This window comes from Podarcis tiliguerta, assembly GCF_965153285.1.
Source record: "Podarcis tiliguerta genome assembly, chromosome: Z".
Classification (NCBI taxonomy): Eukaryota; Metazoa; Chordata; class Lepidosauria; order Squamata; family Lacertidae; genus Podarcis; species Podarcis tiliguerta.
In genome coordinates, this window is record NC_139553.1 from 9,986,446 (window position 1) to 10,004,480 (window position 18,035).

Genomic DNA, 18,035 nt, shown 5'->3' on the forward strand with positions numbered 1-18,035 from the left:
GCCCTGTGGAACGCCCTCCCACCAGATGTCAAAGAGAAACAACTACCAAACTTTTAGAAGACATCTGAAGGCAGTCCTGTTTAGGGAAGCTTTTAATGTTTAACAGACTTTGGATTTTAATATTTTGTTGGAAGCTGCCCAGAGTGGCTGGGGAAACCCAGCCAGATGGGCGGGGTTTAAAATAATAATAATAATAATAATAATAATAATAATAATAATAATATACAGCCCTGCAGTTCAAACCAGGATTTCAGAAGGTGCTCATCACTCAGGCAGGTGTGGGGAAACCCTTTACACCCTAAGCACCACATTCCTATCTGGACAACATTTTGGGGGCCACATGGCAGTGCTAGGTGGCAGGCCAAGGCAAAAGTGAGTGGAACAACAAATATAAAATTTTACTTTTGCACATTAAGGTATGTTCTACACATATTCACACACCTTCATTCAGGCAAGCAGAAAGAGCTATCAGAATTCAAGGACAGCTTCAAACCTGGCATAAACACTCACAGAATATAATAATAGAATTGTAGTGTTGGGAGGGACCCTGAGGATTATGGAGTCCAACCCCATCAATAAAGGTGTGACCTGGAGAGAATCTCAAGGGCCAGGCTGAGAGGCCTGCTGGGCTGCATTTGGCGCTGGGACCTTAGGTTCCCTAGTCTTGATTTATGGTATTTGAACACAAATACACTCCTCCAATGCAGAGTTGAGGACACCAAATCCCATTTGAAAAAGGAAGTGCTATTGGAATGTTATTTCCCACACACACACACCCTAAATGTCAAATTAGGGTCAGGAGATCACTGGCAAATTAGGAATAGGCTTCTATACCGTCAACAGATCGGCAGAAGAAGTTGAGATAGGTACGGCTCCTGGAATAGGAGAGGTGTGCAGAGATCAGAGAAAGGTGAGCAGATGGGTGTCAGATTTACCATATTTTGGACTCCTTGAGAAATTCACCCAGCTGAATGGGACACAGCTGTGGGCAGCCTGAGGAGGCACCTTCTGCCTTGGTGCCTGCCCATAAAAGCAAACCTAGAGGGAGAGACTAGGGTGATGCCAGCAGATTCTGGGAAGCTTTTTTTCTTGTGAGAATTTGGAACGGGTGATCGGTGAGTTTCTTTGAGCCATGGGTGAGAGCCAAGGTGGATGGTGGAGAGGTGTTGGGTTGAGAAGTGTGTTAAAGGACCTATTTATTACTAATTTGTATTAATGGCTTTATTGTGTATTTTTTTAACATCATAGTTTTTAGCTTTCTGCACACTGTTCAGATACGTTTTTACATATTAAGCCATATAGAAATAGTCTGAATAAGAAAAAAAGAACTTATTCATGCAAGCAACATGAGAAAAGACGCTTGTAGCAACATTCCCTCTTCTTCACAGTTTGATGAAAGAGTACAGAAGAACCACCCTGAGTTCTTCAGATAAAGGGTAAGATACAAAATTCAAAATTCAATTCAAAATTCAGAAGACCTTGCTTGCAACCGACCACCTTAAAGTACGGGGCTAGCAGGTCCAAATTCTGAAATGTCTCATGTCTCTTCATGAATTATTTTATTTCCCCCATACCTTCATTTATTTATGATGCTTATAGACAAAAGTTGTCCGGGTGGCTTATGATAAAAGCATAATCCAAAACACTTTAAAACAGAAATTATTACTTTCTCACCAGATGGTGACTTGATAGCAATCTTCAGCTCAAAGTTACAAATATCTTCAGAGGTGCTGATCTTATAATATACGCTCCTCACCTGTACAAGTCCAGATTAAAAACAAAACAGAACTCAAATTACATTTTAAGAGAGTTTGAACTCACCAGCCAAGTATTTGGCATCCAAGAATCTATCCATAATTTGTGTGAAAATCTCAGACCCAATGAAGAGTGAACTTCTAAGGCAATCTATTCATGGAAGCGAGTCTTACCTAAATAAATTCAGTTCATTTACAGTATTTAGGTCCAATAGGTTGCTCTCTGGAGCCCACTTTCTATCGGTGCTTCCAGACTCTCATTGTTTTAAGATGGGGTTCAGATAAATTACCAGCAAATTCACGTTTCACAATTATAGTTGAAGGAGAGGCCTTCCATCACAAACCTCCAAATATAAGACTTTTTTCAACAAGACATTGGGAAATGCACCGGGAAAGTTGGGATTACACATGATTTGGCACATGGTAATCTAACCTCCCCCACCCAAAACAAATCAGAACACATGTTCATTAAATAGCCAACATCATCCACTCTCCCTGCAAACAAATCAGGATGAGTCGTCAGCAAACAGGTCATCCGGAAGTGACCCAAAATGCTTAATTCACGTACATTCACTGTTGCTAAGCCGGTGTTGCTGCCTGTGCGAACCTCTAAGTCATCATTCAACGGAGCCTGGATACGTTTAAAAAAATGCAGAAAGTGATGTTAGTGTAAATTAGATCCTCATTAAGTGTGTGGGCTTTAAAAAAAAAGTCCTCATGATAATTCACCAGGAAATTTTAATGCAAATTACTTCTAACAGACACATATTTGTATTTGGTTCTGCCTAATATCCACACATTTTTGCAAAGCAGTTTTCCTAAATAAAATAACATACGAAAATGCATTGAACTAATATATGCCATTTTTATGCATACTTGACCCCAGTACATGCATTTGGCTGTGCTTCAGTTCATGCATTCTCAGAAAGTGCAAATTAGGTAGGCTTGACTTTAAATGAGAACCAAACCAAATTCTCCCCCAGTCCTAGTGGTGCTGTTTTAGCCGCAGCAGCAATGCACCATTTTAACATTGGAAATAGAAGGGATGGTGATTCAAAAGGCATTTCAAAGCCATTTTGAAAAAGATTAAAATACAGCCAAGCATCTATTACAATCAGCCAACCATTAAAGAAAGTACAAATTGCAGTACTGTGTCCAACTAAATTCTACTCAGAGCAGACCAACTGAAATTAATGTAGCCGAATTAGTAATGCCCATCAGTTTCAATGGGTCTACTCTGAGCAGAACTAACATTTTTATTTATTTCATAAAATTTATATGCTACTTGGTTGTTAAAAAAAACCTAACAAACTTAAAGAGGTTTACAAATAGATAAAACAATAACACTGAGGAAAATTTACAACCCTACTTAAAAACATACAAAAGTTAAAATACTAAAACAGATTTAAATTACCTCAACTATCTAAGCATCTAGGTAGGCTTGTCTAAAGAATAATGTTGCAGGGAGTTTCAAAGTGCAGGTGCTGCCATACAAAACAATCAAGTTCTTATAAATGTGGAACGGGTATTATGTGGCACCTGTAGAAGTGTCAATTCTGACTTCTGGTTTGGCTTGCCATGGCAGAGGCTGTTGATTACATCTGAGCTGTTTCACATGGGATATTTTGAGGATGAGATGGGAGTTGCAGTTGGTTAAATGCACTTCTAGCCACTGAGGCTACCAAGTCTCCAGTGACAGAGCTGGATCCAGAAGCACAGCAAACAGCAAACCTGCTCCATCAAGAGGAGTGCAACCCATCCAGGTAGGCAACGGATCAATTTCTCAGACATGGGAGCTACTCACTTGCAGCAAAGATCACATCAAGAGTGTGCCCTGCCTGGTATATTGGCCCAACAGCAGCCTCCGCATGGATATTGAATACAACCCATTAAAAATCATAGCCTCAGAAGAACAATGGGAACAAAGTTAAGAGCTAACAGTTATAGCAGGTAGCAGGTCTAAGAAATATTACAACATTCAGATATGCTACTGCCTGTTCAGTAATGGATCTATTAGACCCTTTCAAGGAAGGCACTCAAAAGGGTCCCTAAAGATCAATGATTCCATCTTTACATTGTAAGAAATCATTGTTTAGTGTGGCACACTCATACTTTGAAACTCCCTGCCAATTGACACCAGGCAAGCACCTTCCCTATACTCTTTTGCTAAAACCTGCAAAAAACATTTTTATTTAGACAAGCCTAACCAGATATGAAGAATGTTTACAAGTATTTTAATCTGTTGTGTTTTTTCAGAATCACTGTTTTTAATTATTATTTGAAAGTTTTAAATAGCTGTTTTTAAACAGCCATCTATTAATATGATCTAATAACAATAGGCAATGTTTTTGTTTTATTTGATTTGTAAATTGCTCTAGGTTTTTCTTTACAATTAAGTGGTTTATAAATTTTATGAAATGAATAAATCTTCCATAGTCAGGACTTAAGATGACCGCTCATTGGAATTGCAGGTTACTGTAGAAAATAACATCTAACTATTAACCAGTGGAGAACACATGTTCTGGCGTTTTCTAAAAGGAAGGCTAGCTATTCCTGGACCACGGATTACCACAGGTTGGTTCTTGCAAGTACCTTGGGTCCTGGTTTCTTGTTATTTATAATTCATACACTTACTTCCACAGACCTGCCAATGTAATTGTTTTTTGTAAGCCTGTACTGATGAAAATCCCCATGGTTCTTGTAGGCCACTTTGATGTTCATGAACAGTGTCGTCCGCTTAACGAGGATGGAATATTCGGTCAGGGCTTCAAGAGCAGTGATTGTGTCCTGTCAAATACAGCAAGGGGTTAGGAATTAGGAGCTGAACCATAGCCAGGTTTTATTTAACTAAGACATTTATGTCCTGCCTTTCCAAATATTCCCGCGGTGACATACAATTAAAAACAGCACAGTGCTACCATACTAACAAGGAGGAACAAGGAGGAAACAGCAACACAAGGTGAAAAATCAGCAAAACTATAAAGGCAATAAAAACACTTATTGTTCATTAAAAGCTCGGGAGCACAAGGCATTTTTAGCCAGACAATTGCATGGGATAAAAGGAAAGCTGTCTTTGGGCCAGTCCAGGCAAGTGGTGGGGCTTCACAGGAGTAGAATCATAGAATCATATCACAGTCCATGGTTCTTTCAAACAAAAACTCACTCCGGAGTTCATAGAATCATAGAGTTGGAAGAGACCACAAGGGCCATCGAGTCCAACCCCCTGCCAAGCAGGAAACACCATCAGAGCACTCCTGACATATGGTTGTCAAGCCTCTGCTTAAAGACCTCCAAAGAAGGAGACTCCACCACACTCCTTGGCAGCAAATTCCACTGTAGTCTGCAACATGTCATTGATGTAAGTATTGTGCACCAGCCATGGATTTATACTGGACTGTCCACACATTCTTCCCCCTTTTTAGTAGTTCTGTGATGCTGTCCCAACATTGCTACATTATTACTGCTTATAGAATAATTCTTGCACTAGAGTGTAACAAAAGCAGAACATGATAAACTGCAACAGGAAGGAGGATTTTACTAGGAAGCTGAGGGATAGTAAGTAACTAACTAAATTTTTATTTATACGCCTCACTCCCTGGCCAAGACCGGGCTCAGGGCGGCTAACATCAAATATCAAATATATTAAAACACAATCAAACAGTTGATTATAATACAGCTTAAAAATTAGAATCAGGATAAAATTAAATGATTGCCCATGAATTACAACCATAGGGGTCGGGAACTCAAGTATTCATCAGGGCCAGCTATCCATGTTGGTCCCACATGAGCCAATAAAAGAGCCAAAGAGGTAACTTACAGGGTCCCATAGAGGGGGGTCAAACTGGGCCCGGAGCGAAGGCCAGGCGGAACAGCTCCGTCTTGCAAGCCCTGTGGAAGGATGTCAAGTCCTGCAGGGCCCTGGTCTCCTGCGATAGAGCATTCCACCAGGCTGGGGCCAAAGCCAAAAAGGCCTTGGCCTGGGTTGAGGTCAGTTTAACCTCCTTGAGGCCCAGGACCTCCAAGATATTATTATTTGTGGACCGTAAGGTCCTCCGCGGGGCATACGAGGAGAGGCGGTCCCGATGATGGGGGATGATAGGGAACAAAACAGGTACAAAACACTATGTCCGCCTCAATTTTTTTTCAGGCACAATGTAGGTTTGCATATAACAGCCCATCATGAAGACAAATCATTATGAATGCAAGATAAAAAGAATATCTGTAGGATAATTTTATAATCCATCAGGCTAATTGTACATCTGGCCCAGGTATAGGAGCAGATCAGCAGGGTCACAGGGGGAGAAGGGTCTTTCCCACACCTCACATCTTTTTCTTTTCTTTTTAAGAACAAGTTGTAGATACCATACACAGTATGCATACGCAATTAAACAGACCATAAGGGTGTCTGGAAAGGGACATTTCGGATGCTACCCATATATTATCTCAGCAATGCTTACAACAATCCTGAAAGTAGGTCACAAATGGAGAATAAAAATGGGGCTGAGTTTGGGAGATCACTTTGGCTTGCCCAAGCTCACATGGTGATCTTCACCATGTGCTTGCCCACATTCAAGTCCAGTACTAGTGTCTAAGGCAGGGGTAGGGAATGTGTAGCCTTCCAGATGTTGCTGGGCTTGGATGTGGGCAGCCTGGGATCAACGCTGGGCAGAAGAAGGGTTTTCATCCCTATCTAGCATGGCCAAAACTTAGGGAAGATGGGAGTTGAAGCAATGTCTGGAGGACCATAAGTTTCCTCATCTCTGGCTGAAAAGATTCGGGTAGGTAGCCATGTTGGTCTGACACAGTCAGAATATATGAAAAAATTGTCCAGTAGCATCTTAGAGACCAACTAAGTTTGTTCTGGGTATAAGCTTTCATGTGCATGCACACTTCTTCTTTTCAGCCAGAGATGGGGAAACTTATGGTCCTCCAGACATTGCTTCAACTCCCATCTTCCCTAAGTTTTGGCCATGCTAGATAGGGATGAAAACCCTTCTTCTGCCCAGCGTTGATCCCAGGCTGCCCACATCCAAGCCCAGCAACATCTGGAAGGCTACACATTCCCTACCCCTGCCTTAGACACTAGTACTGGACTTGAATGTGGGCAAGCACATGGTGAAGATCATGTGAAGAAGTGTGCATGCACACGAAAAGTATCTGAAGAAGTGTGCATGCACATGAAAGCTTATACCCAGAACAAACTTAGTTGGTCTCTAAGATGCTACTGGACAATTTTTTCATATATTCTGACTGTGTCAGACCAACATGGCTACCTACCTGAATCTTTTCAGGCAGAGATGGGGAAACTTATGGTCCTCCAGACATTGCTTCAACTCCCATCTTCAGGTATCTGAAGAAGTTTGCATGCACACGAAGGCTTATACCAAGAACAAAATTAGTTGGTCTCTAAGGTGCTAAGGAATGCGGGTGGCACTGTGGTCTAAGCCACAGAGCCTGGGCTTGCCGATCAGAAGGTTGGCGGTTCGAATCCCCACAACGGGGTGAGCTCCTGTTGTTCGATCCCAGCTCCTGCCCACCTAGCGGTTCGAAAGCACATCAAAGTGCAAGTAGATAAATAGGTACCACTCCGGCGGGAAGGTAAACGGCATTTCCGTGTGCTGCTCTGGTTCACCAGAAGCGGCTTAGTCATGCTGGCCACATGACCCGGAGGCTGGCTGCAGACAAACGCCAGCTCCCTTGGCCTATGGAGCAAGATGAGCGCCACAACCCGAGTTGTCCGCAACTGGACCTAATGGTCAGGGGTGCCTTGGACATTTTTTTCATTTTTTATATATATTATGGCTGAAAAGGAATGGAGCACACCACAGCCTTAGCACTGCTACTGAAAACGCATATGAACGTAAGATGAGTCTGCAGGGTCATCTGGTCCAGCCTCTGATTTTCACAGCAGCCAACCAAATTCCTGTGGGAAACCTGCAAGCAAGATTTGAGCACAACAGCACTCTCCTTTTACTGTGGTTTCCAGCAACTGATATTCAGGAACATTATTGCATCTAACCATGGAAGCAGAGCACAACCATCATGTTTAGTAGCCACAGATAGCTTTCTCCTTCAAGAATTTGTCTAATCCTCTTATAAAGCCATCTACACTGGTGGCCATCACTGCCTCCAGTGGGAGTGGGTTCCATAGTTTAACTATGCTCTATGTGAAGAAGGACTTTCTTCACCAACCAATTGTGCTTCTGAAGGCAAAAAGGCTTGTTGCAAGGCCTCCAACGACATTCATAAATGGTTTGCAGACATGGAAGAAGACAGTTCTTTGAATAATGACCACCCTGTGGTCATTTATTTATTGCAGAGAAGTACCTGTGTGGAGTAAAATCCACCGCCATATCTCTGTTGTTCCGACAACCACCTGATGATTGGAGTAGCGTAGTCTTGGTCTCCTTGCATCAGAGCGGCAAGCAAGGCATAAGCTGTAGTTTCAACCATCCTGGCAGTGTCCTCTGACGGAGCGTTCGTATCTAATTTGTTGAGGGTTTCTTTCCAATAGCGATACAAAGGTGGGCCTGCTGTTAAAGGAAGGCTAATGAAGATAAGTCACAGTGGGGAGGGGCAGAGCAAGGGACGGAGCCGGGAAAAAAATCACCTGGATGTATGTACATATGTATTACAGTAAACCAGTAACTTATCCAGAGGTAACATTCCAGGGATTATTCCTAAAGCCAAATTGTGTATAGTTAAAACCCATTGCGTTCAATGGCGGGGGGGGGGGATTACCAAAGTCATTTTTCCTGGAATCCCACTCCCTTGCCGCCCCTTTTTAATGTTTACTGCCCACCCACCCCAAGCTGAATGTGCACAAGTTAAATGTGTGCAAGTTGCTGGCTTACTGTATTTACATTTATAGATTGCCTTCCGTACAGACATAGGAAGCTGCTTTATACCACTTGATCCATTTTAATCCAGTATTGTGTGCACTGACTAGCAAGGGCTCTCTGGGGTTTCAGGGAGGGCATATTTGCAGCCCTTGCTGGAGATGGCGGGGATTGAACCTGGGACCGTCTGTATGCAAAGCAACATTGAAAACCATATACAGTGGTACCTCTGGATGCGAACGGGATCCATTCCGGAGCCTCGTTTGCATCCAGAGCAGAACACAACCGGCGTCTGCACGTGCGCGGGTCACAATTTGCCGCTTCTGCGCATGGCGTCATTTTGAGCGTCTGTGCATGCGCGAGCAGCAAAACCCAGAAGTAACGCATTCCGTTGCTTCCGGGTCGCCGTGGAGCGCAACCTGAAAATGCTCAACCTAAAGCAACTTCAACCCGAGGTATGACTGTAAAACAAATTACAATCACAAGAATAAGCATTTCAAGTGTCAAAGGACAGAGTGAAAAGAGGTGCACCTTCAACATTAGGTGAAAACTCTATAGTGAGGGTGCCAGACACACCTCTATGGGGATAGAGTTCAGTAACTTAGGGGCTGCTACAGAAAAGGTCTCCTCTCCTTGGTAATCATTTTCCATACTTCTGAAGGTGCTGGAACCACCAAGAGGGCACCCTCTGCTGCTCTCAACACCCAAGGAGTCTGTAAAGAAGGAGGCTGCCTTTCAGATATTTGACTGAGATCAGAATCATTTAAAGACTAATGAGAGCCCCATGAATTAGGCTTGGAAACCAGCTGACAACCAACACAGCTGTTTTAAAATGGGTTATATGAGATTTAAATGAAACCCCAGCAAGTAACTCTAGGCTGCTGCATTTTTCACCAGCTGAAGTCTAGTGCCACCATCACTACGGGAAATCGCTATAAGTTGGGGAAATGGACATTCCTTGAGTTTTTACCTTTCACAAGGGCTTCCCTCTTCAGTGCAAGGTAGGCTGCGCGTGTGCCAGGCTGCCTGGATCTTGTCAGAGTGAGTGCATAAGTAACTATTGCCAAGGAAAATGTGCTTTGTACAGAATGAAAATTTTGTAGCAAGTAATCTTTAGCTTTGTTTTTTGCATCTTCAATTCTCTGTGAAGACAAGAACCAAATGTTCTTTATTTTATTTTATTTTATTTGCTTCTGGTTACATTTGTACCACGCGCTTCCTCCATGAAGGAGGCAGCAGCAAACATGGTTCCCCCCCACCCTCATCTTATCATCACAACCACACAGTGGGGCAGGTTAGGCTAAGACAGGGGTCTGCAACCTTTAAGACAAAAAGAGCCACTTGGACCCGTTTCCGAAGAAAAAAAGCCTGGGAGCCGCAAAACTCGTCATTATAAAAATAACTTTTTTGTCACTTTTTTATTATTTCTTTGTTTGACCCCTCAGAATTACTCCTCCTCATAGAAATAAACGTTAAATTAACAAGTTACCTTTTTGTGTGTGTGTGTTCTTCACTCCCCTTCAAAACAGTGACCAGCTTACATGCCCCTTACAATGTAGCGGGTGGGCGGGAAGGTGACGTCGGGACGGTGCGTAACTAACGCACGCACCGCCCCCATGCGACGTCACAGCCAGTACAGCGCCCGCCACAGTGGGGAGTGTCGGGGCGCACAATGCGCCTCCTCCCCTCGCTAGTATCCGCCCCAGAGCCGCGGCAAAGGTGTAAAAGAGCCACATGCGGCTCCGGAGCCGCGGGTTGCAGACCCCTGGGCTAAGAAATAGTGACTGGCCCAGTGAGCTTTGTGAATAATACTCCAACCATTACATAACAAGACATTGTATTGGAAATGTGCCTAGTGCTTTTCTGTTCTGCTACAAAACCTCAGCACCAAACTATCCAGCCAAAGCTGAGCACTTTAAGGAACACAAGAAGCTGCTTTAGACTAAGTCAGACCATTACTCCAACAAGCTCAGCATGATCTACACTGATTGGCAGTGGCTCTCCAGAGTTTCAGGCAGAGGGCATTACCAGTCTTACCTGGAGATGCAAAGGATTGAACATGGAGCCTTATGAATGCAAAGCAGACCACTGAGTTACGACCCTTCCTCAATGGCCTTTGGTCTATGTAGCTCAGTTTCTGCAATAAATAGCAGTAGTTCTCTGGGGTTTCTCAACCCTGTCTACCGACATCAAGAACTGAACCTCGGGCCTTTTGCATGTAAACCTGATGCTCCACCACCAAGCTATGGCCCTTCCCCAGTCCTTCCTTTAAAAATCCTGCTGATCTCTACAGGGGCGAACGAAGGCATCGTGACACCCGGGGTGCAGCGTCACTACATAGGGTGCATGTGCAGCATCACTATGTACAACACATGCACCGTACATAGCGACACCGCACATGTGCTGTACATAGAGGTTTGCTGGCGGTGCTGCTCCAGTGCCGTACAGATGGTGCGGGAATCCTCTGCTCGCAGCTGAGATCCCACCGCCATCCGTACAACGCTCAAGCGGCGCTGGTGGCAAACTGCTATGTGCAGTGTCATTATGTACAGCGCATGCGTGCGATGCCGCACATGAGCTGTACATAGTGGTTTGCCGCCAGCGCCGGGATCCTCTGCTCACGGCTGCAGCTGCGAACAGAGGATCCTCCACATGCAGCCGTGGTGGTGCGATGGCTGCATGTGCCGCCAGCCCCCTGTAGGGTGCCTTCCTGTCACACACACACACACCCCCGCAGACATGGCACCCGGGGTGCACACACACCCCCGTTGCGATGCCACTGGATCTCTAGCATTCTTGAAATCTGACTGTTGGCTTGGAGTACAAAAATGCAGTCTGTGGGAAGAAGGAAGTAATCACACCACACGCACCTGCAACGGGCAGATATGAATTGATTTTTCAAATCCAATCAGAGAGAAAGCAGTGAGATACAAAGTCTTTTCTTTCTGTTCCTTAGGCAGTGTACCCTTTTAAAAAGCAAAATATACAAACACGCAGTCAGACAGATGATGATGGTGATAATAATAATAATGATGATGTTGATGATTACCCACCCTTTATCAGCAGGTCCCAAGGCAGGTTGCAACTATTTAACATTCAGAAGTTAAAACAGATTACCAACAGGGGAGTAGGCCAGTCCCTGAAAACACATACCTCGGGTGTCAAAGGTATTGTGTGTAGTCAATGGTTTTTATGATATACCTCACAAAAGCAACAAGCAAGACAAATCTGAGTGTAAATTAAAACAAAGCAATTTTCAGAACTGCAAATAATTAAAACTTAAAATTGCAAAAAAAAAACCCAGTTTCCTTACCTGTAGTTTTACAGGTTGGTAGCTTGAAATCTCCCTGAAAGATCCATCTGCCATTTGACAGTTGTCAATCATCCACGTCAGAGAATTGCACACAGAATTCTTATCAACAGCCACATACTGGCTCACTTGTCCCAAAATCCTTAAGGCAAAAGCTGTCAGCCTGCCCCATCAACAAAATAAAACAAATATATTTCCTGAGGAAAATCTGAGCTGGCTGCTAATTTTGAAATTAACTCCTACCCACAGGCTGCACACACACATTTGGGTTCTGCAATTCTGAGCAAACAAATAAAGTATTCCATGGCAAGTATTTAAGGTTAATTTTCTGACTGAGCATCAGACTTGATGACTGCTGTATTTATACTGTGCTGCTCTATGGCTTTAAACGTTTCACTCATTCACTAAGGCAGCAATCTGATATGCAATTACTAGGGAGCAAGTCCAGAGAACCGAGCAGATCTTACTTCTTGGTAGCCTTGTCTAGCATTGCACTGTAAATGTGTGACCTTTCCAGCCCATGGACTTATAACCACAGCTGCTGTGAATCACTCTTTTGCTTATACCAGGAGCTCCAGAGGCAGGAAGTGTGTGATTTTGCCACAACTTTTGGTGTGAACTTAAGGTAGAAAGATGGCAGCAGATGGCAAAGTGCTGCTGCTACCTGTAAACAAACTAGCAAGAAGTGCTTGATGTTGCTTGGGAATTCTAAGAAGCCAACAGCAACCCTGAGTGACAATTGGTGCAGCTCTGGAAGATTGTGTCTGCCACCTTGATGCAAAATGGTGCCCAATAGTTTCCAAACATAGATGGAAGCCTGCTCATTGATCTCAGGAACCCTCTTGCAAAATGTTTTACAATATCTTGAGAGATGTCTAACTCGGTGCAGATTTGAAAAGTTGAGTCAGCCATCTTGATTCAAAATGGGATCCTACAGTATCCAAACAGAAACAGAAACCTGCTCCTCAACCTTAGAACCCATTGTGTCAAATTGTGTTACTATATAATAAGAACTATATTTGTTAATATATATGGAGAACTCACCAGGCACTAGGCTCTCCTTTCTCCCACATACTGTATGAGAAATCCTTTTTCTGGAATGACAGGATGCTGACAAGTCCTATAAGGTACATAAAGCAGCGTATTCAACGTTTATTCCACTCATGCCACTACTTCAAACATTAGGAGATCATTCACATTGACTATTATCTCCAGAAAGAGCAAACAACATCTCGATAATGCCAGAGTTCCCTGCAATTATGCCAATCATAAGCCTCTGGCTAAATTATCATCACAAGGCACATTGTTTTGGTGATCATGCAAGGACTTCAGGTCTACCTTACCTTGAAAGACCACAAGGGAATACTAAGTTACCTTCTTTCATCTTCCTCGTCAGGTTAACTTTTGGAGCGATAGTCTCTGGGCCAAGTATGTCCCAGCTGTCTGTCCTTTCCAGGTAGTCATATGCATAAAAGACTGGCACAACATTCATAAGCTCAGTTTCTGCACTCCCCTTTGGGAGGTTGACAAGAAGTTTTAGCCCTTCTGGGCTGACAGCTACATTAATCACTTCACCTAGAAGAATTCCTGCAAAAGAGAAATGGTACCATGAAATCCTGTCATTTTGTTTGGCGGGCGGATGGAGGGTGTCCATGCTGTTGAGTTGGTATAAAATATGGGGCCTTTATGGAGGTGAGGCCCAGATACTGGAACACCCACCTGGCTTGAGAGCAGTACATGTGAAAAGGATCTAGGAGTCTTGGTTGACCACAAACTTGGCATGAGCCAACAGTGTGACGCGGCAGCTAAAAAAGCCAATGCAATTCTGGGCTGCATCAATAGGAGTATAGCATCTAGATCAAGGGAAGTAATAGTGCCACTGTATTCTGTTCTGGTCAGACCTCACCTGGAGTACTGTGGGCACCACAGTTCAAGAAGGACACTGACAAACTGGAACGTGTCCAGAGGAGGGCAACCAAAATGGTCAAAGGCCTGGAAACGATGCCTTATGAGGAACAGCTAAGGGAGCTGGGCATGTTTAGCCTGGAGAAGAGGAGGTTAAGGGGTGATATGATAGCCATGTTCAAATATATAAAAGGATGTCACATAGAGGAGGGAGAAAGGTTGTTTTCTGCTGCTCCAGAGAAGCGGACACGGAGTAATGGATCCATACTACAAGAAAGAAGATTCCACCTAAACATTAGGAAGAACTTCCTGACAGTAAGAGCTGTTCAACAGTGGAATTTGCTGCCAAGGAGTGTGGTGGAGTCTCCTTCTTTGGAGGTCTTTAAGCAGAGGCTTGACAACCATATGTCAGGAGTGCTCTGATGGTGTTTCCTGCTTGGCAGTGGGTTGGACTCGATGGCCCTTGTGGTCTCTTCCAACTCTATGATTCTATGATTCTATGAGAGCTCTACTGTTAGCAACTTCTCACAAGGCAGTTAACACTCACTTTGTTCCTATTCTCTGAGTAACAGGTTAGATTACACCAAGGGTGGGACACCTCAGGCCCAGGGGCCAAATGCGGCCCTCCAGATCTCTGTCTTGCCCTTGGAACTCTCGCCAGACCATACACTCCTCTTCCCAAGCCACATGCCTCACTGTCCCTGGTTTGAACCCATAATGTTTTTGCCTGGCTGGAACATGTCTTTAAACTCTCACTTACTAGGGTAGAGGAAAGAGAGGCATGTATGAATGTTTGTGGAGACTAACCTGCTGTACAAAGTTAAAATTTACATTTGTTGCTCCACTCACTTTTGTCTCTGGGCCTGCTCACCACTAGCCAGGGGCCCTCAGAAGGTTGGCCACATGGAAATGTGGCACTCAGGATGAAAAGGGTTCCCTGTCCCCTAGGCTAGATACCAGATACAGAGCCTTCATAGTGGTGGCCCAGTATCTGTGGACTTTCTTTCCCCAGGAAATGTATATGACCCTATCATGTGTTTGTTTGTTTGTTTGTTCATTTATTCATTGTATTTATACACTGCTTTTCCTGCCAAGGCACCAAATTAAAACAAACAAAGTTGAATGGGCAGGGAGGGAGCAGGTTCTGTTGTTGTTTATGCCTTCCTCACTTGTGCTCTTCTTCCTCAGGACTGTCGACCTTTTAAAATAAGCTTTTGTTTCAATCCACTTTTAATTCATGCCCCCGCTTAGATGCGCTTTATTACTGCTCTTTTTGAAATATTATAGTATTAACTCTGTCGTCTGCTGCCTTGTGACAGGTAAAATATTGTTTTAAAATCCTTTAATTAATAAATGCAAATAAATATTTCAACAAGCATTGCTGTTGAGCAGATTATTATTTGTCTGATGTTCCTTGTGCATTTTACTTCTTACTCTCAGGGTTGCCCTTGTAAAACTCAGCAGGGAGGGGGAAGGGGAGGAAACTAGAATTAGTTGGCTCTCCTTGTCATTGGTTCTGGTGCCACCTACTGTTGGGGCCCCAGCCTTACTCCCTACCAGTCCAAATGGGCACCAGTCACCACAGTTACAATTTATAAGCTGCTTCAATCATCACCAATAGAGAAGCAGGATTTGTAAACAGAAGTCTTCAGAAGAGATATGAACATAAGACAAGGCTTGCCAGATCATGCCACCAATCCAGTATTCTGATGGGACTAGTGGCCAGCCAGATACTTATGAAAAGCCCACAACCAGGGCATGAGGGCAAGAGATATATCTCAATCATATACCCCCAGCAACTGGAATTGTCAGAGGCATCCTGCCACTGATCCCAATATGAGCAGAACACAACCATTATCAGCAGCCACCAATAAGCTTATCCTCCATTACAAATAAATGACTTGAATGACAAGGCTAAAAAATGCTTGTAATATTTAGAGGCTTAAAAGCAGCAAGAAAACGTGATTAAAATAACTGTGTTCCACCCTCTCCATTTTACCTTTTATATTCAGAGTCCTCTCAACTTTTGTCTTAGGGACCATGTTTGATGGTATCCTGTAACGAAATACTTGCTCTCTTTCCACTGTCCCTGTTGTTGAAAATATATGTGGAGAAACCATGGAAATTTATTGTGTTGCATATGCCATTACTAAAGCTAAAAAAAATTGTGTACTATGTTAGCCTTATTTATTTCACATTTCCATCCTGCCTTTCAAAGGTATACATTTGCAATGATCAGACCTAGATCTTCAACAACGTGGCGTGCCTGCAGACTAGGGTTGGGGGAGTAATTTTGTTATTTAAAGCCAAATCTACATAAATCAGACTTCCTGAAACAATTACATCAGGGATGTCCAAAAGGTACATATATTGTGATCTACTAGCTCAACAACTTTTGTAGATCACTGCCATAGTGGGAGTAGATCTCAGTCTCTTGAAAGTTCGACATGCCTGAATTCACATTCATATGAACTTTTCAATGCAGTTTGCCAACCAAGCAATGTGTACGGAAAATGCATATACTGTACTAAGTAAAGTGCACTTAAAAATGCATCTAGTCATGAAAACAATTTGCTCCACAAACATGTATGTGTTAGGGAAAGACTGCATACAAAACGTGTACGTTAGGAGAAACACACACTAAAATTCTGATGAATTTTCATAAGGACTTCTATAAAATTGCAAAATGACATGGAAATGCGGAGAAGTGAACTTTAGATTACGAAACTGGCAAATTCACCCACCCTTACTTCAGACTGTGCTCATACCTGATGTCAATACTATAATGATGCTAACTTGCGTGGGAATGAGCTCCATTTAATTCAATGGGTCTCACTTCTACATAGACATAGTTAGGATTGGGACTGGCTTATAAGGAAAGGATCACAGCAGAGTTTGGGAGGCAGGAGGCACGCTATGCAATGACTTAAAAATAATAATAACCGACATGCTAGTTCCCTTTGTAAAATACCAGCAGCGTCCTCCCTGGCACCGCTCATGAAGTCTAAGAAACCAAATAAAAAATAAATTAAAAAATCACTTCAGTTTTGAAAGCAATGCATTTTTAAAAGTTTCATCCTGCTGCCTTGATTTAAAATGGCATCCAATTGTATCTGAATATAGACAAAAACCCACCCCTTAATCTCAGGAACCATCATGTAAAATTTTGTTATATCTGAAGAGGTGCCCAAATGCCGAGTGAACCTTCCAAAATAAATAGTGTAATCCATACAGTGCAATCCCTTACATGTCTACTCCTTAGGAGACTCTTCTGAGATCAAAGGTACTTATTCCCAGGTATGTGTGTATAGAACTCATGCCCAAGTGACTGTTCTAACAGCAAATCACATGAGCATGATAATGCTTATCTGAAAGAGGAAGAATGGATCAGGAAAACTGAATGGAAGGGAGGGGGGAAAGGGTAATTTGCCATACCATATACACCCTGTGGGTCCAGCGTGTGACCTTCGTGAATTTCCTTTCTTATCCCTTCAGGCTAAAACCAAAGAATAGGGAGATAACATTATGCAGGCCTGTCAAGCAACATTTGCTTATTCATTCCCCCACCCCAAGAATCTCTAGCAAAAACTAGTTTTTAAAAAGATATCACAGTTGTACATGCAACACACACGAACACACCAACAACTTTATTTGGAGACTGAAGTCCCTGCTAGTGGTGGCTACAGTTCATTTAAAACTGAATCAACACAGTGAAATATTAAATTACAACTAACAACAGAATTTACAAATGTTCCCTGCAAAAGGAGACTGAGAAGCCACCAGGAGGAAAGGATATGGCAATCAGGCACCCTCCATCATTCCAGGTGCAGGTATAGGTAAAGGTAAAGGGTAAGGGGACCCCTGACCATTAGGTCCAGTTGTGGCCGACTCTGGGGTTGTGGCGCTCATCTCGCTTTATTGGCCGAGGGATCCGGCGTTCAGCTTCCTGGTCATGTGGCCAGCAGGACTAAGCCACTTCTGGCGAACCAGAGCAGCACACAGAAACACCGTTTACCTTCCCGCCGGAGCGGTACCTATTTATCTACTTGCACTTTGACATGCTTTCGAACGGCTAGGTTGGCAGGAGCAGGGACCAAGCAACGGGAGCTCACCCCGTCGCAGGGATTCGAACCGCTGACCTTCTGATCGGCAAGTCCTAGGCTCTGTGGTTTAACCCACAGCGCCACCTGCGTCCCACAGGTATAGGTACAGCTCAGTTTTTTCCTC

The 18,035-nt window shown here is 43.4% G+C and overlaps 1 protein-coding gene across 3 annotated transcripts in view; it reads right to left on the minus strand.

Annotated features, from left to right (window-relative positions):
- Positions 1-18,035, minus strand: part of C5 (complement C5) — a 69,844-nt gene that overhangs the window by 15,559 nt on the left and 36,250 nt on the right. For 2 of the 3 annotated variants that reach the window (XM_083422837.1, XM_083422839.1), the window contains exons 22-32: positions 17,244-17,304; positions 15,808-15,897; positions 13,278-13,490; positions 12,948-13,023; positions 11,907-12,066; positions 11,464-11,559; positions 9,564-9,735; positions 8,082-8,287; positions 4,389-4,541; positions 2,323-2,385; positions 1,675-1,756 (exon numbers count right to left, since the gene is read on the minus strand). In XM_083422837.1, the coding sequence (XP_083278963.1) occupies positions 1,675-1,756; positions 2,323-2,385; positions 4,389-4,541; positions 8,082-8,287; positions 9,564-9,735; positions 11,464-11,559; positions 11,907-12,066; positions 12,948-13,023; positions 13,278-13,490; positions 15,808-15,897; positions 17,244-17,304 (1,372 nt within the window). The remainder of the gene's footprint in view (positions 1-1,674; positions 1,757-2,322; positions 2,386-4,388; positions 4,542-8,081; positions 8,288-9,563; positions 9,736-11,463; positions 11,560-11,906; positions 12,067-12,947; positions 13,024-13,277; positions 13,491-15,807; positions 15,898-17,243; positions 17,305-18,035) is intronic. The other variant, XM_083422838.1, reaches the window with a different exon arrangement.